Raw genomic sequence first — 27797 nt, 5'->3', positions numbered from 1 at the left:
GCTGAGATTCCTGTTTGCTGTAAGACGACACCCGGGTGTGTTGAGACAGAGGGTTTCACTCGCATCCAGAAAACAGTGAAGTGTGTCCCATCTTCATGGTCCTGAGGGCAGGGCCACAGATGATCTAACACACAGGCAGCGCACAAATAAATCCTGCTCAGGGAGTAGGGTTGAAAAAACTCAAGAATTTTCAAAGTTTGGGAACTTTACATGGGAATTAACGGGAATACATGGAAATTATGCTTTCCTCCATCACATGCAGGGGCACCGTATATGGGGGAAAAGTTAGGACAATTCCAAGGGCCCTTGCCTGACAGGGTCCCCCCAAAATAGGTAAAAACTAATATAAAATTATTAAACCATCATCGAGTAAATATATAGGTTTTTTTTTTTTTCATGGGGCCCAAAATTCCTGGCGGCACCCCTGATCACATGCACAGGTTAGACCTAGAATCCTGCACCCAACACCTGAGAGGACTGAGGAAAAAATGCAGAAAAACCGAGAGACCAGAGGCTTGAGAAGCTCAAGAGGAAATATTTTCACTGTAAACACGAAAAAACCAAAACGTTTGGGAAGAGAAAATCAAATCAAATCAAATCACACTTGATTTCTGTAACACCATGCATGCAAAACTGCAATACAAGGTGCTTAACAATACAATAAAAATACAATACAATGAAGATACGACCATGTGTAAGTGAATGCCAGCAGGGGAAAGACAGGTGTCACTAATGCCTTTAGGCAGCCAGACCAGCTGATCTCTAGCAGCCGGACTGTTTCCCATCGGCTGCAGCTCACTGATGAATGTGTGTGTGTCTCCACATCACACTGATGGCCTCCCATCAGACGGACAAAGACCACAGAAAGTTCATTAAATCTTTGCTTGAAGAAGAAGGGCACATGTCAACTAAAATATTAATATTAATATTATTTAAATTTGTCTGCGGTTCATTTCTTCATAGAGAACAGAAGCTGGGGGACATTTTGCTTATTTGTCATTTACATTTGTTTTGTCTTGGCTGAAAATGGTTATTAACAAAGAGATAGGCTGTGCATCACTATTGAATAATCATGAGCCTACTGAATAATCATTAGACTATTGAATAATCATTGCTGAATTATGATTAGCCTCTTGAAGAATCATCAGCCTATTGGATAATTATTGGCCTTCTGAATAATCTTTAGCCTTTTGTCAACATGAATTCTGTAGTTTGAATTTCTCTCTAAAGTCAGTGTTGTGTAAGTAATGTACATTTGGATTTGTGACTTCTTTCCAGTAAAATCTGACCAGTAGGACTGGTGGTCCCACACAAGACCAGTTAATTAGACTCGCCTTGATTTTCTGTAACGATGGCAGGGTCTTCATCTACCGGAATAGTTGCATGGTGAAACAATCACTGAATGAAATGAATGAGTTCATTTGTTACGACTGCAGCTGCTCATCAAATTAAAATTAAAAAGAGCAGAATGGAACTGAACCTTAATTAGTGCCGTTATGAACACCTGAGTTTACTCTGCTTCTGCACAGCAGCTGTGGGGAAGTCTGCTGTCACTTTTAGCTCAGACAACATCACTAACTGGATAAATGAGCTAATTAGACAAGTCAAAAATTTGAACTGTAAATTGATATTCCCCAGTTAGCTTGCTTAGACATGCTAACTCACCCCAAGTCATTAGTCACAAGTCACAAGTATGTGGCCCAAGTCACAAGTATGTGGCTCTAATGTGGCCAGAAAATAGCTTTTTGTTTTGTTTTGTTTTTGTTTTTTTTGTTTTTTTTTCCTCACTGTTGTAATCTGTCAATGATAATCCATAAACTAAAACTGACATCTCTAAAAGGACCATAACAGTGATTCTGCATATTTAGCTAATATCTACAAAATATATATACTTCACATTTCTGATAATCACTTCCCAAAGCAAGCAGTCATATTTTATAACTCAGATTATCAGTTTTCCCTCAGACTTTCTTCACACCAGTGTTTCATCACCGTAATAAAGTCCTCCACGTTAGTTTTCCTGAAGGCAGCAGCACTGTTGTGTTTTCAGGACTTTTTGAAATTGGGGCGGAGTGAAATGGTTTCTCCGCCAGAAAACAGTCCCTGGGGAAAAAAGTCTTCTTTACACAGCAAATGATCAGTTCTGTGGTTTATGAATGGCGACTACTGTATTAGCCACAGAAGCAGAACTTTATACGGTGGGCGTTTCAACCAAAAATTCAAATTTCAAAAATGGAGGGATTTTGATTATATTTTGTTAAATCATACCCCTCATTATTTGGAAAAAGGTTTGTCAAAATGTAAAATGTTTGTTGCGTAAACTCTTGTAATTGTTCAAAATTACTAATATGCTCCTTAAAGGCAGTGTAACTTGAAATTATTTATTGATTTATTTATTTCAAATGTAAGGGACCATGTACAGCGTTAAACACAACAGTTACCATCTTATGTACTGTACCATAGTCAGCTTTCTGTGTAGCTAATCTTCATCTGCAGTCCCTCGGGCATAAAAATATAAAAACAAGTAGTAGTCCAGTAGACACATGGTACAAAATTACACGCAGTAGCACATTACACACCCACACACAATATCAACTAAAACTGTACGATTGTCAAATTAAAAAGCAAGATCATCTGCATACGAGGGAACACCATGAGATAAAATGTAGATTAACAGACTTTCTAATCTGGGTTTAAAGTTCTGATGGAGCTGCAGGTCTTCATGTCATCAGGTAGGCTGTTCCTCTGAGTTCACGGAGAATTCACTGCGATGAAATGAATGATTCATTTACAGAAGAAATTTGAATATTTGAATGAAGAAAGTAATGATAATGAAATGAAAATGAATTTTTGTCAGGATGACCGGTCAGTTTCTGTAGCTGTGCTCAGGGAGGAACCCCCATCATATCAGCAGTGGATGACACTGAATGGTTGATATCCAATTTTTATTTTTTTCTACTAGCTCGACACTGGTGATCACATATTTTGGTCTGGCTCTAACTCATAAAATAACAAGAAACAACAATCATGGAACATCTGTGTTATTACAACAGCAACAAACAACGCATCTGCTACTCTCTCTTATACTCCGCCTCCAGTTTCAGCTTCTCTGTCTTGTTACTGTGGAAGGCTGCGCTGTTGCTCAGCTGCACCTTGTCAAAAAAGTTAAAATCAGCCACGTATCGGCCGCCGGCGGTACTGAACAGCACCGGCTTGAACTCATAACCCCAGAGGATCTCCTGAGGAACATACGAGGTTCGACTCTGGCACGTGGCTGCGGTGGACTCCATGGTCGCATTGAGGGTCACCAGGAGCTCAAAATTGCGAGTGAGCAGGTTTTCAGCGGTCAGCCCTGCGAGCGGGCTGTTCTCATCCAGCACATGGTAGAAAACGAGCGGAAGGATCAGGAAGGGGCAGTCTCCGCTAGAATCCATGTAGAAATCAACGCAGCTTTGGTGGATTTGTGTCTTTTCGCCTTCTTCGGTCACGTTGGAGTGGAGGAGCTTGCCTGTCAGCTGGCACTGGATCAGCAGGCTCTTCCTCATATTCGCCACTCGCACCATGAGACAGAGCTTGCCTTGGCGCTCGCAAATCACCGCTGACTGGCTGAACTTGATGGTCTCTGCTCGCTTCTTGGGTCGAGCCAGCTTGGCCAGGAAAGCGCCGGTCACAAAGATCTCAGCCAGGCCTGTGATTACCAGCTGAGCCACCAGAGTGAAGATAGCCAAGGGGCACTCTTCTGTGATGTAGCGGAAGCCATAGCCAATGGTGGTCTGCGATTCTAGAGAGAACAGGAAGGCCCCCGTGAGCGTCTCCACGTTACTCACGCACGGTGTGTGGTTGGAGTGCAAGACGCCATCGAAGTCACCGTTGCCCATGCCGATGAAGTAAAAGATAACGCCAAAGATGAACCAGGTCATCACAAAGGTGGAGGCGAACAAGGTGAGCTTGTAGCGCCATTTCATGTCCACAACAGTGGTCCAGATGTCGTGCAGGTACAGCTTGACCATGCCTTCCACGTTATCGATGCGCACATTGTTATGGCCATCCTTGGACACGATCCTTCGCTGGACCTCCGGCCTCCTGCTGGACATGTCGCCGTTGATCACTTATATCTGGCTGTGCACTGCCAACAGAAGGACTGGAAAAAGATGCAAAGAAAACACAGATTATCTCACCTGGTGTCGTAATGAGTTCACATCATATATTTCATCAATGGTGCATCTATATTTAAACGCTTGTGATAATCTTGTTAAGACCTTAAAGGGATACTTCACCCATAACTTTTCTATCAATACTCATCATGTGCTGCCTCCAACCCCAAAGAAAAAAGTCACTCAAAACCTTCATTAGAGTGCGGATCAGGCTGCAAATTTTTGTCCAAACCCGACCTGAGTCCGAGAGCGCAGTAACCGAGCCAGACCAGTTTACTTGTCCTCCATCGCTAGGTTACATTTACCACCTGAAATAGCCTATGTGTTGCCTTCAGCGTCGTCATGTAAACTCCAGCACTGAACAGGAAGTTGCCCAGAACAGACAGTAGGGCTATCATTTTTCTCAGGTCTGACCCAAATCCAAAAATAATTTCTAAAAGAACAACCATCCAAACATGATCGATCCAGCATCTCCGATCTGACATATACATATATATCTTCAGTAATTCTAACTAAAATTTTCTTGTCATGTAAGGAACATGTTGTTCAAATTTTCAGATAATTTTGTGCTAAAGCGAATTTGTTCAGGTTTCAAACATTTAATTCATGAATTTGAGATGTTGTGATTGCAGAATTTTTAGCGAAGCCAATATTTCTGTAAAAATATTACATCAATACAGATTTAATAAATATTATTATTAAGCTGTGAGCCTGGAATCATAATATCCTATCTGAGTCGAATGCAGTTCTGAGATAGTGAGCGTCAAACATTTGATTTCTCATCTGTTACATACTTTGTGTGTCATTTTAAATATTTAATCCCAAATAATAATAATAATAATAATAATGAGAGCATCACATTAGCATAAAGTACCATTCAAAATCAAGATGAAGTATTTAATGCCCAAAGAGTATTTTGCGAAAATAAATAAAAAAAAACAACAACATAATAATAACAACATCAACATATTTCAAAATACACCAAATGTTAGATTACAATCACAAAATCACAAAAAAAAATCTTCAACTAAAACACCACATGAAATGCTATGTGTGGTGATTCACATTTACAGAACAAGAGTGTCCCACAGCAGAGTGTGTGTCCTCGTCATGGTTGACCCACACACACACACACACACACACACACACACACAGAGTTGAATGTTAACTTACAGGTAACAGATTGCAGGAGTGAGAGAGGAGAAGTTTCAGCTCCAATCGACTCTTATTTTCTTAATAAATCTCAGGAGCTCAATGTACTCACCTTCTGCCCGTTCACCTCGTCGAGTTGTCTCAGGTGATCGTCTATACGTGTGAAACTGCGGCAGAACACACCTGGTTCAGTGTCTGGTTTCTCCTATTGTCCCCGGCACTGTGGCTGAACTTTGGCCCAGTGATATTTAGGGCAGAACGCAGAGACAAAGTGAACAACTATAAGCTTTTGTCTCCATGTGGGTCGGCTTTTATCCCCCCTGCTGTCTGTCCACAGCGAGTGCGAATGGTGACTCTGAACACTCAGCTTTGTTTTGTCCCTTTTATGGCTGTTGCTCCTGTACACACACCCTGATTTACCACCTCCGAGGCCTCAGAGTCGACTCAAGGACGCTGTGAATCCTTGACGCATGCTTGCCACACTCAGCATGTTGGTACACATTAACAGAAATTTAAATTTCAGTGTTCTGGGTTTTTAAAATAATAATAATAATTTAAAAAAAAAAACCCTCACATATTTCTTGAAGCTGTAACTGAATCTGTTTATTCTGTGTCAAATGACTCTTCAAGTGTTGACCGGTCTGTCCAACTTTATGACCTTGGAGTACACTTGTTTGTTATTAACCCTACTGACGGCCAGTGTTTACAGGAAATAGACCATGAACATGTGTGTGTGTGTGTGTGTGTGTGTGTGTGTGTGTGTGTGGTGTGTGTGCAGGAAACAAAACATTTATGGCTTTCAGTATCAGCGTCATTGTGTTTTGACTCACTTCCAGTATTAGTAATACTTGTTCTTGTTCTGTTTTTTTTTTTTTTTTACCTGTGCTCCCTGTCGTCTTTTTTCTTGGTTACTGGTTAAAGAGTCCTGTTCACAGCTGGTAGAGCGCGTACCACATATCAGCGTTCAGTCTTTAGTGCAGCAGCCTGGGTTTGAATCCGGCCTGGATCGTCTGCTGCATGGCATCCCCTCTCTCTCTCTCCTGCCTTTCCTGGCCCTATTGTCACTATCAAACACAGAAGAAATGCAAAAAATAAAACAATTTAAAAAATCTTTAAAAAGAATCCCAATCACACACAGACCACATGTCGAAGAGAGGTACAAAAAGACATCAGTATGAAATATAAATATAAAATGTCATATATTACGGGATATAAACACATATATATTTCTATGCAATATATTGCACTATATAAAATGCGCAATTACTTATATATTATTTCATATATTGAAGTATGTTACAATATATTGATGCAATATATAAATATATTGCATCAATATATGTTTCACCAATATATTATTCCATGTATTGCTATGACATTTTCAAATATAAAAATATATTTCAATATATTGTAATTCCATATATTAAATGTAATATATTCTAATATACTACCATATATTTCATTTAATATACTGGTAAATATATTTCCTTTCCGTAAGGGATCCAGCACTCAGTAACAATGAGGAAGACAACACCACTACTGTCCTACAGAACAGAACAGTGTGTGTGTGTGTGTGTGCGTTTGTGTGTGTTTTAAAATGGCTGAACTATCCCTTTAAGCACTCTTCAGTGATGTGTGTTGTGTGTTTTTGGTTTCTCCAGCAGAAATCCAGCGATGTATGTTAACGGGGTTTCTCTTGTTCCCTTAACATGATTATGGAAACCTGGTTTCCTGTTTACTCGGTATTTGTGAAATTAGAGAACAGCCATAGGTGGAGGAAACTCTGATTACCAAAGTGTAAAGTGTAAAATGTAAAGGCACATAAATTCTGGTGTGAGAGAAACAGTCACTGTCACGGTTTGGGGACAGACGTGTCTTCACCCCGTCCCACAGCCCCTGCAGGGTGTTCCTTTGAGCCCTTGAGCAAGTGAAGCCGTGATGTGCCTTTGCATTTTGGGACCCTGACTCAAGCATCTTGTCAGTGAATCGTCTCAAACAGAAACCAAAACTGTAGTCAGCAGCTGCAGCGTCTCTGAGCTGGTTAGTGGTAACTGATCTTCGTATTCCTGGACAGACACTCCTTTCTGTATCGTCTGCTGATTCTGTGGATGTGACGACTGTAATAAAGGGCAGGAAATGATTAAAAGACACAAAAATATACATGTTAAAGGCATTCTTCAAAAGAGGAAAACGGTATGTCAAATATGTATGAAATAAAAAATTAATAATAAAATATGTCATAGATATTATAGTTGAATGAATGAATGAAGGCTTTATTTTGGACATATGCAAGTAGTGCAAAAAGAAAAAAAACAGCAAAACAGCAAAAGAACAGTTGAAAACAATATTAACTTAACATGTTCGAAAAGGAGTAGGAAGAAGCACAATGCTTATTGAATCCTACCCCCTCTCCACTTAGTAATTAATCAGTTTACCTCCTGTGTATCCTGTTTTTTATTATTTATAAAAACATATTTACTGGTGCCAACAAAATAAATAAATAAATAAATAAATAACAAGTAAATAAATAATATGTGAGAACCCTAGTGTTCATCACACCCTTACTCTTCCCTATACTTTGTGAATACCATGTGTTTGTACCGCTGTTTGAACGTGCTCTAGTTTATACTCTTATAGCTATTATAGAATATAATACATTATATTCTAGGCTGGGGGGCATCCCGCCGCTCTGCAGCCTCTCTGCAGCCCCTCTGCAGCCTCTCTGCAGCTTCTGGAGCTTCGACAAAAAAATAACACAGAAATAAACAACAGTTACTTTTATTTCACTTTTGTTGCACGGTGGACAGTTTTGTTATCTTGGAGTTGGAGGTGACGCTGTGACACTGGAATAAAAAAAAGGTTTGAATGTTTCGTCACATCCTGCTACGTCTGCTGCCCAGCTCCTTCCCCTGCACGGCCAATCTGGAGGTTCTGACCTCTGCTTAGTTAACCAGGGAGAAAAAAAAACCTCTCAGAGGAAAACAGAGTTTAATTCTGCGTGGTCAGATTTGTCTGCTCGATATGTGGCGACATAATTAAATGCAAACTGGCCTGTTTCTTTGTGTTTACTCTTTGCAACTATATGTTTTATTTATTTGAAAGTGTGCTGCTTTTTATTTTAGTCATTTTCCACAAATATTGGCAGGACTCACACAGGCCTGCATGGCTCTGTGTTTCATGCCAGCGTAGCTTCTCTCCTCTCTGTAAGACTTTGGTGTTTTCTTTTGTTAAAACAGATCAAAACAGCAACAAAACATCAAAAGTCCTCTCTATTGTCGTGCTATAATTTAACGCATGCAACAAACTACAGTTTTTGTATGTGTAGTATATCTACAGATAAAAGTTGAAGCTGTGTTTGCAGCTCCAGATGAATTTTATTTGGTGGAAGAGGAGAGACGTGGCTCTTTTCACAGTAAAGGCTGCTGACCCCTCAGGATCACACCACCTATACTGACTGAGACTGAGAGGACCATTTAGTGTGCACTATAGGCTGTGGTAGTCTCTCTCTCTCCCTCTCTCTCTCTCTCTCTCCTCCACTGTTTACCTATGGGGCTCTCCCAGCAGAGGGGGTGGGTGGAGGCTGACGGCAGATGCATTTTCTGTAGAGAGGATGGAGGAGAGGGGAAATTAGCGGCTCTTCTTCTTCAATACGTTCCCACCGAGCGACTCGACATCACAAACTACAACCAGACACACACAAACACACACTCACACACACTCTCACACACACACACACATGCAGAGAGAGACTGCGTGGAGGAGGAAAGCCGTCTTTTAAAATGACCTGGAGAATGAAAATTGATCTTTAAGGTAGGTATGTTCCCTTCTCCGAGGCACGGCAGATAGTTGGCCTATTTAATTAAACGAGACAGGACTGTGTTTTAAGGCAGCGGTGGGGGCGGAGGGTTACATAACAATGCAAGACCATCCATAAACAGGATTAATTTGCGCGGTGGCCTCATCACTTCGTGTATGGAAACGCGATTCCCCTGTAAATCACGCAGCCCAGATGGTTTTCATTATTGATAAGAGCCCGACAGGCGCGATGTCGCATGTGAAAAGGAGCGAGGAGCGGAGGCTGCCTGCTGACTCCGCCGCGGAAAAGCAGCCAAACGGGGTTTGAGCAAATGTTTGAGCCGCTCCACGGTTTAGGCCTGCGGACTCAGAACCTCACCGTTAATTCAGATTATAATTCACAAGGAACGACCAATCTGTGGATTAGCATCATAAGGTAATTAACAAACTTTTTCTTCTTAGGCGAGTAGTATTATTATTACTATTACTGTTAATGATGATGTTGCCATTATTAGTGCTTTTATTATTATTATTATTTTAGTGTTAAATTACAATTGTTTTATTAGTAGTATTATATAATAAGTAGCCTACTACTACTACCAGCAGCAGTGTTATTAGTAGTATTAGTAGGCTATTAGTAATATTATGTGGATCATCTTCATCTCCATGGCAACGGGACATCTCCAGCCTGCTGGAGCATGTGGGCATGCTCAGCTTCCTGCTTTTAATAAAATCCGTTCATCATCAATAAAGCCGTCGACTCTCTAACAGCCACTTACTCTCTGTAAGAGCCGTCACAATCAAATAAATCAGTCAAATCTCCAAATAAATCTGTTCATCACTGGTATGAAAAATAAAAAGGGATTCTCCAGTAAAGTGTAGCTCTCACACAGTGGGCCTGTTTTCCTCAGCAAACTTATTTTGTGCTAAAGCCTGTTCCCTGCTCAGCTGCACCTTCCTCCTCCAAACAGCCTCCAGATTTACTGTGAATCTGCAGGAAGCTTCACTGCCCAGCAGAGCTGCCAGCTCCACGGCCGCGCTGCATAAAGCTGTTAGCAGAGACGTTTTGATGGAGATAAAGTGAGGCTGAGCAGCTTCAGCTCGTTGGAAGACAGGCTGGCCCTCCTCCCTGCGAGCTGCGTGGAGGCTCTGGATCACTGGGAGGGGATGCTGCAGAACGCATCGTCTGCTCCCGGAGTCCGGCCGTCTGGACACAAGTCGCTCAGCCCAGCTGGAGGTCAGCAGTGTGGAAAAATTCACTCAGCATGGCTGAAAAATTTTGGCTGTCAGGACAAAGGGCGCAGCATTGGCCATGAGCACGGGCCTGCTGTCTCACTCATCTGAGGTGGAGAACAGTGGAGGTGGTGGAGCTGGGATGGTTTCTAACACAGGGGAGAGCAGCCCTGTCTCCTGAAAATTATCATCCAACTAAACTACATTCTCAGTTACATTTGTTTGTTAGATCACCATATATCATCATCATCATCATCATCATCATCATCATCATCCTAATCAGTCAGTGTACAGTCTGTGTTGTGAGGGAGGTAAGGAGAGAGTTGGAGCTGAGCTGAGCGTCTGTCCCATGTCAAGCAACAGTAGGCTTCATTTTTAACCAACGTTTTTTTTTTTTTTTTTATCGCACGTTACCGTAACCAAGTGTTTTTTATGCCTTAACCAAACCTTTCCTAACCATAACCACGTGGTTTTGGTGCCTAACCCTAACCCCAGGCCGGTGCGTCTCCTTTGACTGTGCAGGTTAGTTGTATGGGAACATCGGGTTTGTGGATTAGAAACACAGCTGTGATGCGTCGCTGTGTTCCAGTGAACTTGACACTCTAGTTAATTTCTTAAACAGGAGAACTGTCTAATTTTTTTCTCACGCTTGTTTGTGATTGGAAAAAAAAAAGTGGCTAACAGTTGCCCCCACTCTCTTATTATCGCTCAGATTTGATGCTTATAAAAAATAAGGATTTTCATCAGAGGCCTAAATAAATTTCTGTTTTACTCCACTCTGTGGCAGATTGATGTGGTGCTTTGATTTAGGGCTCGCCTGTCTCGTGTGAAATTAACTGAATACCTTAGCATCTGCAGCGCTCAGCTATTCAAGCTTTGTCCTTTAGGAGTACAATAAAAATATAAAAGAGAGATCTTAGTGGTATGAAGCTCCATTTAGAACTTTATTTGACAAATAATTTATCCATCTGCTGGCTGCAGTGATTATTAGCTGTGTGGTGCTTGTTAAGCTCAGCACCTTGGTGCTGTAAACTTACCGAGTGAAATGCACGGACCTTGGGATAAATCATTTTTTTGTGTGTGTGTCAGAACAGTAAAAAGAAAAGGCTGTAAAATAATCGTGCTGTGGCCCTGGTGATGGTTGAAACAAACTTTTCATACCATACAGTCACGAGAAATGTACGTAGCAGATGGCTAAATGGTTATTTGTTGAAGATGGTTTGACTGGTTTCATGTAAAGCAATTGAAAGGAGCATTTAGGTCTGCGTGACCCGGCTGATATTTCACATGAGCTTCACATGAGCTCGGCTGGCAGCCTGTGGCAGTGCACTGAGCTGACTCAGCGTGCAGTCTGTGGCTTCTCTCAAGTCAAAGTACATGGATGAAACTGGCTTCAGTCTCGTCTGACTCGAGGTTAGACAGATAAAAGCAGATTGATGGCTAGAAGGAAGTCGCAGTCTGACAGTGAGATAGTGCTCTGGTGGATGGGCGTAATGATCTGGGCTCCGTTCCCAGCTCTGACCAGTAGAGATGCAAAGTGGACTGACTGGGTTATATTGGGAGGCCACGTCTCCTCAAGTCAATATCCCATTCCTCTTCCCAAATATTGGAGCAGTTCCAACACTGGGACATGAAAGTCTCCTGGTTGAATCCAAACAGCGTTCAAATAGTTTAGGTTCAGAGCTTCGATGACGGAGTTTAGCGTTGAAGGTTTGAGCCGATTTTATAAACACACGCTTTGATCATTTCAGCAGCCGTGGTGCAGTGTTTTCTTCCAGAGTACAACCACCCATCTGGAGTACATGGATGTACTGTGTTCTGTCGCTTTCCCTCGTCGTACTGGGCAAAGGAGCGGTGGACTCAACCAATCAGGTGCTTTTCATCATGTTTTTATAAGCTAGCTAACGATAGCCAGCAGAACTTAGTGACACGACTCGTCTTAACCTGCTGAAAAGTAAGTTGTGGTTGGCTTTGTGAGATGGCAGTGACACTGGGTAGTCAATGCTAAGTTGATGAAGAAGAAGCAGATGTGGCTCTAGCTCCTGCTAACCTGTGCTGAGTAATGTTATAATATTCGTATTGTTAAAAGAAAAAGGTTAAACAATGGGGAAAAGACTTCTGGTACCTGCAACTCCGCCCACTTTGCAGCTCTGTTGGATGTGTGCTGTCAGCGAGGCACGTGCATTTATGCAATATCTCTGGATTGCCTGCATTTATTGACTTCATTCTTAAAATGCACATTCTGCAGATGAGCATATTCAAACTTCAGATTAATGGTGAAAGGCAATTTATCAAAAAATCAGTAAAAACGCTCGCTGCAGCCCCAAACTGACAAGCAACAACAACAAAGAAAGCTTGGTAAGTCAGCAACGGAGTCACAGGAAACTCTCGTTCACAGCTTGCCTTGTAGCTGAAGATTAAAACATGTCCGTCATTTCCAACAAAAACACACTGAAGGCGACTGATTTCAGTTCTTTGTGGGCTGGATGCTGCCTCTGGTAGCAGAAAACCAGCCAACATGATGTGGTGTAAAGGTTTGCTGCCTGCCTGCTGTGGCAGCCTCCACAGGAATACAGCCAGCCTCTGTTGTCAGTATGCATCTGTTTAATGATGCTGGCCTGGAACTCGTCCATCACTTTTTGTAGAAAAAAGCTTTTTGAAGCCGTGAGGAGGCGGTGCCATGTTAACTTTACCTGCAGGATCTTCTCTCATCACGGCGTCGCTGCGTACAGTGTGTGTTCTGTCAATCAACCCGAGTTTTCCCCTGAATCCAAAGGATTTCCACAGAGCTTCAGGACTTATTTCCAAGAGAGGAGCAAATATCCTCCTCCTCATCTTCATCTTCGGCACTTGCCCTTACTAGCACGGCACTAGCTAGCAGCTATTAACACAGTTTCAGGTGCGCTTAGGCGGCAACGGCAACGTGCAATGCCCAATCGATCCTATTGCATCGTTGAATGTTCAGTCGATGGATCGATCCAGATCAATGGATGGTTACATCCTTACTAATCGCTAAGCTAAAGGCCCTTTGCGTCCATTTATTGACCGTAGACTCTTGTGGTTCTTGAGTGCTGATCCTATTTTAATCTGTGTTCAGTCATTGTGTGTTTCTTATGTTCTCTTTTCGACTCGGAGCGCAGCCTCTGTGGTGAACGCCACCGCTCGCCGTGGTTGTTGTGGTCACTTGCTGCATGTGGTTTTTGGGGAATTTTGGGTTTTGGCAACAGACGAGATAAGGGCTGGGAACAGCCACATGACTGGACCAAGCAAGTTGGTATTGGTTTACATCATTATGTCTGAAAAAGTTTCTTTAAAGTACACATTAGTTTCAAGATTGTTAATAGGTTCTTAAATTGTATGGCACAGGCTTTGAGGGCCACAGCAGCGATTCTGAGTGTTTGGCCTGTTTTCTACAATTTACTGACGTTACATTTACATTAAAACACAGAGCTTATAATGTTCTGCTTCTGCAGCTAACAAAGTCCTCGCCATTCATAAACCACAGAATTGATAATTAGCTGTGGAAAGCAAATGCTTCCCCAGGGACTGTTTTCCAGCAGAGAGGCTGTTTGAGTCCTCCCAGTTTCCAGCATCAAAACACGACAGTGCTGCTGCTTTCAGGAAAACTAATGTCCTGCAATGTGCTTTACACAAAGACGTCATTTCAACGCATTAACTAATGCATCAACTACTTCATGTAAAATGTTACATGTGGAATTATATAGGCTGTAGGCTGCCAACAAGAAACTTCCACAACTAAATGTGCATATTCAAGTAACTTCTAGTAATTGGTGACAGCAGGCACTATATCCTTCTTTATCTGAACAGATATCCGTCAGACTCACTGAAGTGCATAGCATCGTCATATTGCATCAAATTGCATTGAATCACACTGTGATTGAATCAAATCGTTGAATCGCACTGCATCGTGATTGGGGGGTGAACCGTATTGTATCGTATTGTAGTTTATCTGTCGTTCATGTTTGGGATGGTTGGCAGCGTCTCGAGGCCCATATGGTGTCGGCCTCAGAGCAGAGATACACAGCCCTGCCAGGGACACACACACGATTTGGAGATCCGCATTCTCCTAGGGAGATCTGACTGTGGGAACAAAAGCTGCCAAACTACCAAAAACTGGAGTCTTCAGGGTGATATGTGTGTGTGTGTGTGTGTGTGTGAGTGTGTGTGTGTGTGTGTACATATATATATAATTTTATTCTGTGTGCACTTTGTTTTGTTGGTCTGTTGGGACGTGCACACATGGCCAGCCTATGCCAGCACACATCCCTTTCTCACTGCCACTCGGCTTCATTTTGTATTTTATCCGTGACTTCATCTCATCTCGAGCCTGAAGATGTTTTAACACTTCATGATCACGATTCCATTCCGTTCCATTCCATTCCATGCCAGGCTTTAGCACGGCATTTGGAAAAACCTACCCAACAAGATTTGGCTGGCAGCCCCACTGTCACATTTTAAACAGCTTCTCTGAGCACATTTTCCAGGGAGGCATTAATATCATTTGTCTCGCCTGTTCCATTTGCATTGAATTCTGTATTTGTCCGTCAAAGCACTGTCCTGAAAAGTGCCACACAAACTATATTCACGATTCAAATGATCACTGTTACTGCACACACTGTTGTTCCTCCACACCTGAGGTCAAAATGACAGATGTTGCAGGTGTGAATGTGGAGTCGGACGTGAGGAAGTCTTCATCAGCGTGCCGTGAGCAGTGCTGTGATGAAGGCCTCCTCAATGTTTTCTGGAGCAGACAAATGTTACCCAACGCTGCTACCTCATCCAGCACATTCCTGCTATATTGTGAGCACTTGATAGACTGAGCTGGGTGTTGCCATGGAGACCGGTGCAGCTCAACCTCATAATATTCCCCTGTGAAAGGAGAGCAGAGCAGCTTCAACACAGCTATTTGTTCCAATGGCAAAAACGCTGATCACAAATGGTGACTTTGGCGCGGTGAAGGAAACCTACTGGATTCGGCGGCGCACAGGAGACAGTTCATCATGTGAGAGTCACACGGGACGACCCGTCCGACTGTAACCGCGCCCCTCACCTGCACACACACACACATGTAACCCGGTTACCCCACTGCACTGGTTTATGTTTGACATGGAAATATGACTGGGTTTAAATAATCTGGCTAAGCTCATACTCCATGTATTAGACACCAGGTTGATAACTGACTTAGTCCTGTTTTAATTCTTTAAAGGTTGAGCAAATACACTAGGTTTCTGTCAAAAACGTGGAAAAAACTGGAAAAATAGTGAAAAATTAGCACAAACACCAAAGAAAAAAAACTGAAACTGAGGAAAAAGTGTTTTAAAAAAAAAAAAAAAAAAAATATATATATATATATATATATATATATATATATATATATATGAGAAACTACATTTATAATGATTAAAATTATATATTAAATATAATAAAATATTTAAATTTTAGAAACCAACAGAAATTACAAAAAAGTAAAAAAAAAAAAAAAAAAACTTGAAAAGAAAAAAGAAAAAAGACAAGGAAAGAAAGAAAGAAAGAAACAAACAAACAAACAAAAATTTAAGAAACTAATGATTAAAATGATATATTTAAACGTTAGAAACACACAAATTACAAAAAATAGTAAAAAAAAAAAAATCACCTCAAAAAAATTTTAAAAAGCAAGAAAGAAAAGGAACGAAATAATTTTTTAAAAACAATCCGCCCAAAAAGTAAAAATCTGATTAAATATGGTGACGTCTCACTAAAACAGTCAAGCCAGTGTGACTCAAACAAACAGTGCAGGAGGCTGGTACCCTAAAACGTTTTATTTACCCCCCCACTGCTGCTGCTTTTCCACAATTAGGCATGGAAATTAATTTTCGAATCTGATCCCATTATTATTTTAAGGAGACAAATGAGCTTTTTTTCAATTTTGGTTTGCACGATCTCTTTGAAGTCAGACTCAGCGCAGCATTATTGGGACTTATTATTGGGATTATTTGATGTGGGGACGGGGTTTCCCCTGCAAGAGGAGTTTAAACCACTACTGCCCAGTCGGGTGGGGGGGTGCGGGGGGTGGGGTGGGGGTGGAGGGGGGTTCTGTCTGGTGTTTTCCCATGGCAACAGCGAGGCTTAATTGCAGGGCATCAGAGGTTCAAGCAAACAGATTAACCTGAATGACACTTTGACCAGAGCGGGACTAGTCGCCGGGTGACTCTGGCATGGCAACACAGTCAGCGCTTTGCTGTCGCTAACACACACTCAGTGTCACTTCATCAGCTCCACCTGCACAATCTAATCTAATCCAATCCAGCTGTTGTGCCATAAAGTTTCCTCTCCTGCTGCCTGTAATGCTCAGCTTGTCTTGTTGTCACAGTAACAGAGGTGTTCATTCACTTCTGTGTTTGGCATTGAGCTCATAGTTAGTGCTTCTGTTGGACTGGACTGCATTTTACTGACAGCTGTTTCCACTATTCTGTCCCTCCTCATTGTATGTAAATAGGGAAGGACAAAAAACTAGAAACACCTCTCAATATAATGTAGTCCAGTACAAGACCTCTGCAAACTACAACCTCAGTAATAAACACAGAATTAAAGTGACACATTCTGCACAATGTCAACACAAACTGAACATTATAAACTTTGTTAAAAGGGAGAATTAATGGCAGAGCTGCTGAGCTGAACAGGTCAGACTGGACAGCTGGAGCTGAGGAAGACACACTGAGTGGATATCGTCACTATGTTGATGTGCATAGAACAGAATAGAATAGATCTTTATTGTCCACATCTGAAAATTTGTTTTCTGCCACGCAAAACTGTTAAGAAGTTAGTTAGAAAAAAAAGACATTGGCAAGTAAAACTAAGTAAATCTATATATTTTTTAAAAAAATTATCATTATTGTTATTGTTGATATTATTTCATCTTTATTTAACCAGGTAAGAAACATATTGAGAATCAAAATCTCATTTCCCAGTGTGACCTCAAGTTAATGCAGTTTTGTATTTTTCAGTGTTTTTTTAATTTTTATTTTCTTTATTTTTGTTCTCAGTTCAGTTTAGTTTCAGTCTCCAGAGTTTTAGTTTCTGGTTTCGTTTTTGTTAACAATAACAACCTTGGTGCGACCCGACCAAGAGAGCAACAGAGCAGCAAGCTACAAAACCACATGTGACGTAGTTCCACAGAATAAATAAGTGAATAATAAAAATGAAATAAAACTACAGCGTCCTCCAGATAAAACAAACAAACAAACAAACAAACAAACACACAAAACCCCAACCAAATGCAGTCTAATTAGTGAGTCTGTTAAAACAAGAAGAGGAGCCAATGGCATCATGTTCCAGCAGCAGTTTAAACTCACTCAGACAAATTAGGTCCTTTAATCTGAAGACCATTTCCAAGCCCCTCCAAGCAGTGGGGGCAGCAGCGCTCACAGCTTTTTCACCCAATTCACTTCTTTTCCAACGTTCATTAAACAGACACAGGACCTTAAATTATACAGAGATCCTGAGGTCTGGGTCAGAGAGACACATCAGTATGAAGGACATCCTAAGATCAAAAGGCCTTAGACACTGAGCTGAGGCAGCAGCTTCCTTGGAGCGTTAAGAGAGAAGCAACGCTTGCTCGGTAAAAACCCTGTCTTTATGGAGCTGCTCTGTGCACTGGGGCTCAGTCATGCTGGGACAGGAAAGGGCCTTCCTTCCCCAAACTGGTCCCACAGAGCTGCAAGCAGAGAATCGTCCAAAATGTCTCAGTGAGCTGAAGCTCAGTTTCTGTGCTGATGTTGATGCCAGAGGAGGTTTGGAGCTCTGCAGGTACTGAGGCGGCAGAGTGTCGGACACTTTTACGACCCCGCTCTGTAACTTTACGTGGTGCCGCCCCCTGGTGGCCGAGTCGCTGTGGTTCCTAAACGCTTCCACTTTGCAATAATGGTGGAATATCTAGGAGGGAAGAAGCTTCAGCTGCTGACTTGTTGCAGCGGTGGCTTCCTGTTCCATCACTATTCCAGCAGCACGCTGGAACTCAGTGAGCTCTTTAGAACCAGACGTTCTTTCACTAATGTTAGTAAAGGCAGACTGCATGGCTGCTGCTGGAGGTTATACACCTGTGGCAACGGGACTGAATGAAGATACAAGTGTGATCATCTTAGCTTGAGTGGTTACAGTCTTTTTAAAAACAATGCTAGTTGCTCTTACAACTTAGTAGCGCCTCCCAGAGGGTAACAACTGACATTCAAGAAAAAGTGACAACATTGATCCGATTTTTTATGCCCTCCATCTTGCCTGCTCCTCACAAATGCTGTAAAAACCACTTTTGGTCTTAATCAGTCATTTTGCCAGCTGTATTGACAAGTCTGGTTAACTTGTTCTTCTTTCTGGCACACAGGTTATCACACCAGATTGACAGATTAAAAGATAAAATGCTCTCAGACTTTTATAAAGCATCACTACGATGTCTTTCCTGACGTTATAATGTCTGTGTTTCCATAAAAGGTGCAAACATTGTTTTGCTTTTTGTGTTTTGTGTTCAGTATTGGCAGTAAAACCAACTTTAAAATAATAATTTAAAAAAATGCACACCTGTATATGCCAGGATTTGTGATATTAATGTCATTGAAAATCTGTTTTTCAATGCTTGAAATGAATCATTTTCTGTGGTCCAATGAAAGTCTCTTAGACTCAGCGGTTTCTTGTACAAGTTGTCAAATGTGCTGCAGGCACGTGCAGGAAAGATGAGGTGGCTGTCGGTGGAGGAAGGCGACTGCCCTGGAAAAGCTTCACACAGCTGGGCCACTGAGTGGATTTCATTGGGACTACATTTAATTACTGGAGGCTAGCAGGCACACATTAATATTTCATAAAAAAAAAAAGCCAACACTCAAAAGAGCTGTGATCTGCTGAAAGTGTTTGTGTTGCCTTCCTCGGCTGGGGGAAGGCAACACAACCACTTCTAGAGGGTTTTTTTTTTTTTTTTTGAAAAGCTAAGCAAAAGGAAAAGCTTCATCGTGAGCTTTTTTGTTTTCCTTTTCCTAGAGTCTGAGTTTCTTCCAGAGCCAACAGCGAGCCTGATATGAACATTGGGGATCAACCGATACTGAATTTTCAGAGCCAATACTGACACCGATAACCAATATTTAGAGCCATTGATCATTTGCAGTAAATTTGAAAACTGCTGTGTCAGAATTTACAGTATTTGAAACACCAAAATAAATGTTGCTTTAAATTAACAGATGTTGAATTAACATTATTATATAACTAAAAACAACTGCAGATTAGATCACATAATGTTCCTATCAGCGGTTTCAAAAAGTTCAATTTTTCCCATCCACACTACAGTGCCAGACCAGGGTTTACAAAACCCTGGTTATTTTATTATTATTATTATTTTTTTTTTTTTTACAAATGGAATCACACCGGTTTAAGGCCTTTGCACACAAAGTCTGTATTTTTCATCCGATATTGTTGCATATTTAAAAAATAATACAAGCCGACTCCAACACTTTAATATGTCATTAAAGTTTTCGGAACAGGTTTGATTTTCAGTGATTTTCACCGCAAGCTTAATAAATTGATGGAAGAATTTCATAGACTGCCAGAAGGTGTAAACGCTGCGTGCAGGAACGAGGCGCTGAGGCTCGGCATCACTCAGCCAAACACTGAGGCTGTGCAGCTCTGCAGGAGAGTGTGATGAACACAGGACAGCTGCTGACCAGGACCTGCTCTGTGTGTTGCAGTGTTTGGAGGCTGAGAATCACCATAGAAACTGAAATGAGCCCATTCGGTTTCCATGGTGATCACCCGGCGACCACGTGGCACAATTTGGGTCGTCTGTCAACCTCGTTGCTGCTTTTAACGCCTTCTCAGAATTGGATGGAACCAGTGTTTTCATTTTGTCTTGTATTGCGAATTTTGCAACGAACAGAAAGATAAAACGCGTCGGACTCAGTGTGCAAGGTTTCTGTGTGTAACGATTTTTATCGGATGACAGATTAAAAAATGCATACGAAAAATACAGACTTGGTGTGCAAAGCCTTGAGTGTGGATGAAAGGGCAAAATGGTTTTGCTTGTAATTATTAGGTTTTGCTTGTAAATCTTTTAATTGTATTGTATTTTTTATTTGACCCTAGGAAGAATAGTCACTACTGTGGCAGTGACTAATGGGGATCAACAATAAACAATAAACAATAAACAGTGGAGCAAAAAGATGCATTCTCACGTCTCAGGAGAGTATTTGTCTCGAGCTGAAGCTTTTTTGTTTGGAGCAGGTCGCATGACCCTGTTGACCCCCCCATCCCACCCCACATGTGATGCGCTGCCTTTGCCTCTTGTTAAGCTCCACGATGCACATCATTCTTCAGCAGTGAACATTTAGACTGGATTTAGGTCCATGTGGCTAATGTGCACAACTACTTGTTTGGATGATATAAGACCCATGTTTTTTCTTTACCCTCACATACAAAGCCAATTTGAAGCATGAAGTTTTGTTTGTTACAGCTCAGACGTGGATATGCCATCAGGTGTATCATCCCTGAGCAAGATGAAATTTCTGTTTGACACGATACGAGTGCTGCTGTTGAAACTGCCCTTATTTTAGCCATTTAGTTTTCCCTGACCACCAGACACTGGTAACTTTACCACAGTAACTCTGACGTACATGGAGAGAATATCACATTAAACTCAATTAAATATACTGTTACAGTTTAATACTGCCTCACGTATCAACAAATGTACAAAAGATGAAGACGAAAGACTGCTCACAAACCTCGAGCGTCTTTCATAATTCAGTGTAGGTAATTCACAGAACAGCACTTTATTTCAATTATGAACTCTACTTTTTCCACCAATTCCAGCTGCTCACCGATGTTAGTTGCTCTTTGGGGACTCACTCTGATGTCTCTCAAACTAATGGCATGGATGTCTTGTGTGGTCTGAATGGAAAGAGGTCCCGTGTCTTTGATGTGATTTTGACAGGAATAGTCACAGAATGTTCTCACTGGAATGGATAGTTGATTAATTAAACTTTTGCCTAATCCCAATGGGAGGATGTAAAAACACCTTCCCTTTAAGCAATAGCAGCATCGATATTTTCTAGGATGCCTTGTTTTTTCTTGTTATGGTCTGGATCTGGCACAGATTAGAGTGTCACCATCTTTTGTCCCACCTATGAAAGGCTTTGATTGGGTCAAGAGAAGCAATCGTTGAACAGGGTAACACCAAGACCTCTGACAAATGGACGGCGTTTTAATGGTCTGGAACCACGACTACCTCACCCAGCCATGGGTCGAGGTTTTGAGGCGATGGCAGCACATCGTAGCTTGATCTGATGATGAATGTAATCAGATGCCTCCATAGTCCTTTTCCCAGGTCGTCCATTGTTCCTGCATAATTTGATGAACTGCTTTGGTGACACTTTCTCCCAGTGATGTATTACATCATCAACTTTATCTCCTCTAATGATGTTGCATTGTTCCATGCAGACTCACTTGCATCAAAGCCAAGACAACTCTATACTTGTCCTGCAGTATCTTTCCGCCTAGGGCTGATTGTGCTTGCAGAGCTGCTTCTTCAGGGATCCAATTTGGCCCAGTTGCTGGAAAAGACAATTCACCTCCGACTGCTGCGTTGTTAGACTCTGTTAGCATCAAATCTTGTCAGATATTTGAATTCCCCTCTCAGGCTAGACAGAGATCACTCAAGGACACCCATGTACACACACTGCTACTACGTCAAGGGGATCTTAGCCATTTCTTGACCTTTGAGCTAATCCCTCTCACTAATTTCTTTCTCGTTTCTCTTTTTCACTGTGTTGTGTACTTGCCGAGCACCACTTACCTCTCTCTCTAAAAATCTTACTGCAAACTCCCTGCTTCCTGTGAACGTGGTCATGAGCAGCATCCATGAGTCTTGGGCAGTCATGCTTCTCGTGTTGCTGTCTCTCTTCCATTGTTCCACAGTAAACTAGTGTGTGTGTAATGTGTGACAAATGTTTTGGACGAACGATCTTCCTGAAACAATCCATTCTTTCTTAGGTCAGTGGAGCTGTCAAGGTTTGGCCACACCGTCTGAGATCACTTCCTGTCCGCCCTGCTAGCTAATAATCTAACCTAACCTTAACCATTACAACAAACCTTTTTCTAACTTAAACCAAGTTTTTTAAAGTGAATGAACAAATCTTTCCTTGCTAGCTGGCGAGCTAATAGTTAGCTTGCACATGATGCATCCTTTGGGTTTTATTAGAGATGCTCCTGTGGGTTGAATGCATTTCTAATTTAGGAAATGCTCCTGTTGGTCATATTAGACGGTTGGAACAAACAACGCAGTGTGTTGATTGGAGGACTTGTTGCATTTATGTTGCACAGATGATGAAACCTGACGGTATTTCTGACTCTGTGACTTTGATTCTAGCACCACTAGCAGGGCAAAATGTTGTCCTGGTGTTTGTTGAGGTTGAAGAGTTTGACATCATGTTGGCTAGATGACATATTTGTCAGCTTTGGGGACTCCGTTACCTTCCCTCTAGTGCCACCAACAGGCCCAGCAGGGCAGGGAGTATCACCTAATCTATTTGGTGGACCACCATGAAATTTGGTGACAATGTTATGCTACCTGGAGGATGAAACCTGCAAACTTTGGTGACTCCGTTACCTTCCCTCTAGTGCCACCAGCGAAGCTGAGGCAGATGCATTCTCTCTTTGCATCTGGATGCATTCTGTCTTTTGTTTTTTCATGCTTGCTTGTTTCTTCTGGCCATATAAATCTGTCTACATGTTTTTATGTCTTTTCTTATGATGAGTTAAATGATCTTTTTGTTTGTTCAAAATTAACACATATAGAGGAAATTATAAATTCTAGCATTTCGTCGCAGCATATGTCAGTTTAAAAGCTATTCAGTCAAGCTGGGCCTAGTTAAGTAGCACTCTGTCCTCTTCATTTTGCTTGTCAGACTTTGATTTTGTCAGAGGACATGCTGTCCAGTTTGACCTATGGGCAGTGATGCTGGTTAAAAACAATGGTTGGATTAAAAGGAACCTCAAACAGAGCGGTGCTGAAATCTCAGGGCTAAACGTATTAGATCTGTGCAGCCAAACTGAAGAGACAAGATGAAATGTAGGAAATATTGTGGATGACCATCTCTCAGAATGTGATGGATGAAAGTGGAGAGCAAGGCCTTACATGGGTGAGATAACACGGATTCATCCCAACAAGAATTATGTAAGGGTCCACAGAAAGTCCCTCAGTGCTCACAAGACCTGTTTGGCTCACAGAATCATGCCTGAAGACTTGTTTGCTGTATTGAAGTATTCCACATTCAGTGTGAGTTGCAAAATCAATGCAACATAGCAATATGAAAGCGCCAACATTTGTACCATGGCTGGCACATTCTGTTACATGTTATTTAACCAATATCACTCTTGAGGTCAGCTGGTATATCAGCATGGCTGTGAGTCGGTCAAAAGCACAGGGCCACAGGCACAGCAGTGCCAGAGATAATCACGACTGTGCTGATATACAGTATAACAGCACCACCTCAAGTGTGATGTTGCTTTTATATGACAGTTGTACTAACAAAGCCATTTATCGATAATGGTAACAAGGGACAAACAGATTATGATTTATTTATTTAATCATTTACACACAGTCCCATCAGAATTCAAGCAGCTGTACTGAACGTGAACATCTCGCTGCTTTAGATCTTCCTCAGGCCTGAGGATTAGAGTCCTCCTCTTGTTTTTACGGTTTGACATTCATACTCTCTCAGCTGAGTGATCACTTTCCATTCTTGTATTGTGCTGTAAAGGATAACTTTAAGCTTTGACACTGCATACTCTGTCTTTATTTCTTTATTGCTCACCATGCCAGTTGCTGTTGAGGCTTTAGATGTTACAGACTCTCTCTCTGGCGAGGGACCACTCACTGTTCTTGTGTTGTAGTGACTATTCAAGTGCAGCTTACTCATAAGCTTTGACATGCTGTACTTGTTTTTCCGTGGTCCTCACAGAAGAGCTTCGCTTTTTTAAACAATATTTTATGGAACAGGTCCAGGCCTGCTGCTGGCATCCATACTAACACTTTAGAGACATGTTGAAATGTAATTTATGGCTTATCGACTCCACTGAAATCTTGTTGATATTTAACTTATATTTCAACTGGCATTCAGTTGAATATCTATAGGGGACTATCCAAAGAAAGTCTTACCTAGAGGTAATACACTGCCCCCGTATTAAAAAAGACGAGCAAATGACATAATGCAACTGAGCCTGGGAGAACAAATGAATTCACCAGCCACATCAGATGGAGGAATTTTAATTTACTGCCATGTTTCTTCTCTCTTTGTAGTTTTGAATCCATCTAGAAACCCCATGGAGCAGGATGTGGAGAGCCCGGCCATCATCAGACCGTCAAAGTTGCCAAAACAGGCCCGTGAGGACCTGCCCAAACAGCTGGCAGACATAGACGGCGTGAAGAGGAAGATCCAGCGGTACGTACAGAAAGACGGAAAGTGCAACGTCCACCATGGGAATGTCCGAGAGACGTACCGTTACCTGACTGACATCTTCACCACACTGGTAGACCTCAAGTGGAGGTTCAACCTGTTCATCTTTGTCTTAGTGTACACGGTCACATGGCTCTTCTTTGGCTTCATGTGGTGGCTTATTGCCTATCTTCGCGGCGATTTGGACCATATAGCAGACAACCAGTGGACTCCATGTGTCAATAACCTCAATGGATTTGTATCTGCTTTTCTATTCTCCATAGAGACAGAGACCACCATTGGTTATGGTTACCGGGTCATCACGGACAAATGCCCGGAGGGGATAGTTCTGCTGTTAGTTCAGTCAGTGCTGGGCTCTATTGTAAATGCCTTCATGGTGGGCTGCATGTTTGTTAAGATCTCTCAGCCCAAGAAGCGAGCTGAGACACTAGTGTTTTCCACCAACGCAGTCATCTCAATGAGAGATGGCCGGCTGTGCCTGATGTTCAGAGTTGGAGACCTCCGAAACTCACATATCGTCGAGGCCTCTATCAGGGCCAAGCTGATCAAATCCAAGCAGACCAAGGAAGGGGAGTTCATCCCCCTGAACCAGACAGACATAAACGTTGGTTATGACACGGGAGATGACAGGCTCTTCCTGGTGTCGCCGCTCATCATCTGTCATGAGATTAATCAGAACAGCCCCTTCTGGGAGATCTCACAAGCCCACCTGGCCAAAGAAGAGCTGGAGATTGTTGTCATCCTTGAGGGAATGGTAGAAGCTACAGGTAAGTCCTTTAATTTCTTTATTTTTATTTTCTTGTTGTTTAATTTTAAATATAGTTTAAATGTAGTTTGCATGTGACTTTTTATTAATTTCCTGCTAATTTCCAGGTCATTTCTTGCTAATGTGCAACCAAGTGACTTTGAAATCAAGTGATTTTGTCCAGGTTTCAAAGGGATATGGGATTCAAATGATTAAATAGCTTCACTCAAAATTTGCTATCATACCCCATATGAACACTACACTTGTAAGCGAATGTATATCATTTTTGTATCTCTAGTGTGTACAAGTGGCTTTGCTTTTAGTTTGTATAAACCCGTTTCATCATGGCAGTGATCTATTCAGGTAGACTTGCCCCCTCACTTTTTCTATGTTGTTTTCTACCAATGTTTGAGAGGGGGTAATTGAATGGCATAAAAAAACAAACAAACCCAAAAACAGATGAGATCTATTCAGTTAATCTGGATTCAGGCGTCATGTACGCTGTCACATTGGCACACAGCAAGCCTTTTGTTGGGTCATTAGCTGCCCAATGCTTATTGTGGGGGAGATGCAAATAGGATCAGATTTCATTATCAGTAGAAAAAGGCAGGTGTGTTCCTGGTTGTGTAACCATATAAACCATTGTAAACATACAATGCAGACAGTTTTTGCCTGATTACACAAGCTGCAAAAACTGCACTGTTGTTCCCTGTGGAATAAAACGAGACTGAGCAGACAGTTACATGTTTACTATGGTTATCAGTGACATTTTCCTTCCTTTTGACCATTATTTATTTTAAAGATCTCAGCAGATCATTGTTACTGTCTGCCTATCTATTCCTTCTCTGCTGCCCATGATGTCACAGTAACAGAGGTGTTCATTCACTTCTATGTTTGACATTGAGCTCATAGTTAGTGCTGCTGTTGGACTGGACTGCATTTTACTGACAGCTGTTTCCACTATTCTGTCCCTCCTCATTTTATATAAATAGGGAGGACAAAAAATTAGAAACACCTCAATATAATGTAGTCCAGTAGCAGACCTCTGCAAACTACAACCTCAATAATAAACACAGAATTAAAGTGACACATTCTGCACAATGTCAACACAAACTGAACATTATAAACTTTGTTAAAAGGTAAATTTTATGGCAGAGCTGCTGAGCTGAACTGCATCAGACTGGACAGCTGGAGCTGAGGAAGTGACACTGAGTTTATATATGTACATACATATACATATACATTTACATTTATACATATATATTGACTCTTCCTTGAAAAAATCTTTAAATTCCTTTGAATAATCTACTACATTTAATATAGGTATTGATACAAATATTTCCCCTCCATTATAAATGAAGTAATGCTTGCTGCTCAGTATTCAACATATGATAATGTTACATGAAGTTTACAGCTGTCTGCTTTTAGCGCTCCATGTCTGTAATGAGACAATTCATTCATCCATGTCTTAAATGGCGTCGATGTAACTCTACATTTTGCCTTCATGTAATATGCACAGATCTATTAATATGCAGATAGTCCCCGGGCAACCCCTGCCTACACACCACCTCATAACACAGATAATCTATCCATGTAAAAGAGCATTTTTTCAGCAAACTCTTCATTACATTAAAAGTGTTCATTTTCACAGTTCAGTTTTTTGGGACGCAATCCTCAAATATTGATGACAAACCTTATTGTATATGAATTTTGTTTTGTATCGTGTTTAATACATCCAGAATTTGTTGTAGTTTATTTATTGTTTTATTGTATTTCTGTTTTATTACATTTATTGTTTATTTATTGTTTTTTTAAACACACAAAAATATGCAGAATGCAGATTTTTAACCCCTTAATTTGAGTTTCCTACACATTTTTCCTCATGTAATTTGGAACATGGGGGTGGGGTGGGGGACTAGGAAGGATAATAAATACTTTATGGATAAATGTTCCACATCTTACAGTGTAACCAAAGACGTTTAGTTACTAACTGCCCAAGAATTAAAAAGATTTGTGGAAACATTCGTAGATAAGCCCGGGATCATGCACGTTCAAGAGACACGGCTTGTGTAGATTTTGTTATAGGCTGCTGGCTTATGGTGCACTGAGGGAGGATGTGCCAGCAGAACGTGCCGGAAAGGGACGGGCGGTATTTGGAAGAACAAGGATTCAGATATCAGCAGGTGGCTGAGCAGAGCAGCTGTAATGTGTAGTGGTAAGCATTAGCAG

At 41.4% G+C, this 27797-nt stretch overlaps 2 protein-coding genes across 4 annotated transcripts in view; one reads left to right on the top strand and one right to left on the bottom strand.

Moving 5' to 3' along the window:
• Positions 1-2208: 2208 nt before the first annotated feature.
• Positions 2209-5640, bottom strand: kcnj15 (potassium inwardly rectifying channel subfamily J member 15). The gene is made up of 2 exons (XM_030069307.1): positions 5419-5640; positions 2209-4141 (listed from the first exon to the last, which is right to left on the bottom strand). Exon 2 carries the CDS (start codon positions 4092-4094, stop codon positions 3072-3074), a length of 1023 nt encoding a protein of 340 aa, XP_029925167.1. The 5' UTR covers positions 4095-4141; positions 5419-5640; the 3' UTR covers positions 2209-3071.
• Positions 5641-8885: 3245 nt separating this feature from the next.
• The window catches only part of kcnj6 (potassium inwardly rectifying channel subfamily J member 6), a 30993-nt gene continuing 12081 nt past the window's right edge, over positions 8886-27797 (top strand). The window contains exons 1-2 of one of the 3 annotated variants that reach the window (XM_030069498.1): positions 8886-9116; positions 24667-25590. In XM_030069498.1, coding sequence (XP_029925358.1) covers positions 24690-25590 — 901 coding nt within the window. In that variant the 5' untranslated portion in view covers positions 8886-9116; positions 24667-24689. Of the gene's footprint in view, positions 9117-9255; positions 9538-12104; positions 12207-24666; positions 25591-27797 lie in introns of those variants that run through there. The other 2 variants (XM_030069499.1, XM_030069497.1) reach the window with 2 other exon arrangements.

This window comes from Myripristis murdjan, chromosome 14, assembly GCF_902150065.1.
Source record: "Myripristis murdjan chromosome 14, fMyrMur1.1, whole genome shotgun sequence".
Lineage (NCBI taxonomy): Eukaryota > Metazoa > Chordata > Actinopteri > Holocentriformes > Holocentridae > Myripristis > Myripristis murdjan.
Note: the sequence above shows the minus strand (reverse complement) of the source record. Positions and strands in the feature narration are given on the sequence as shown.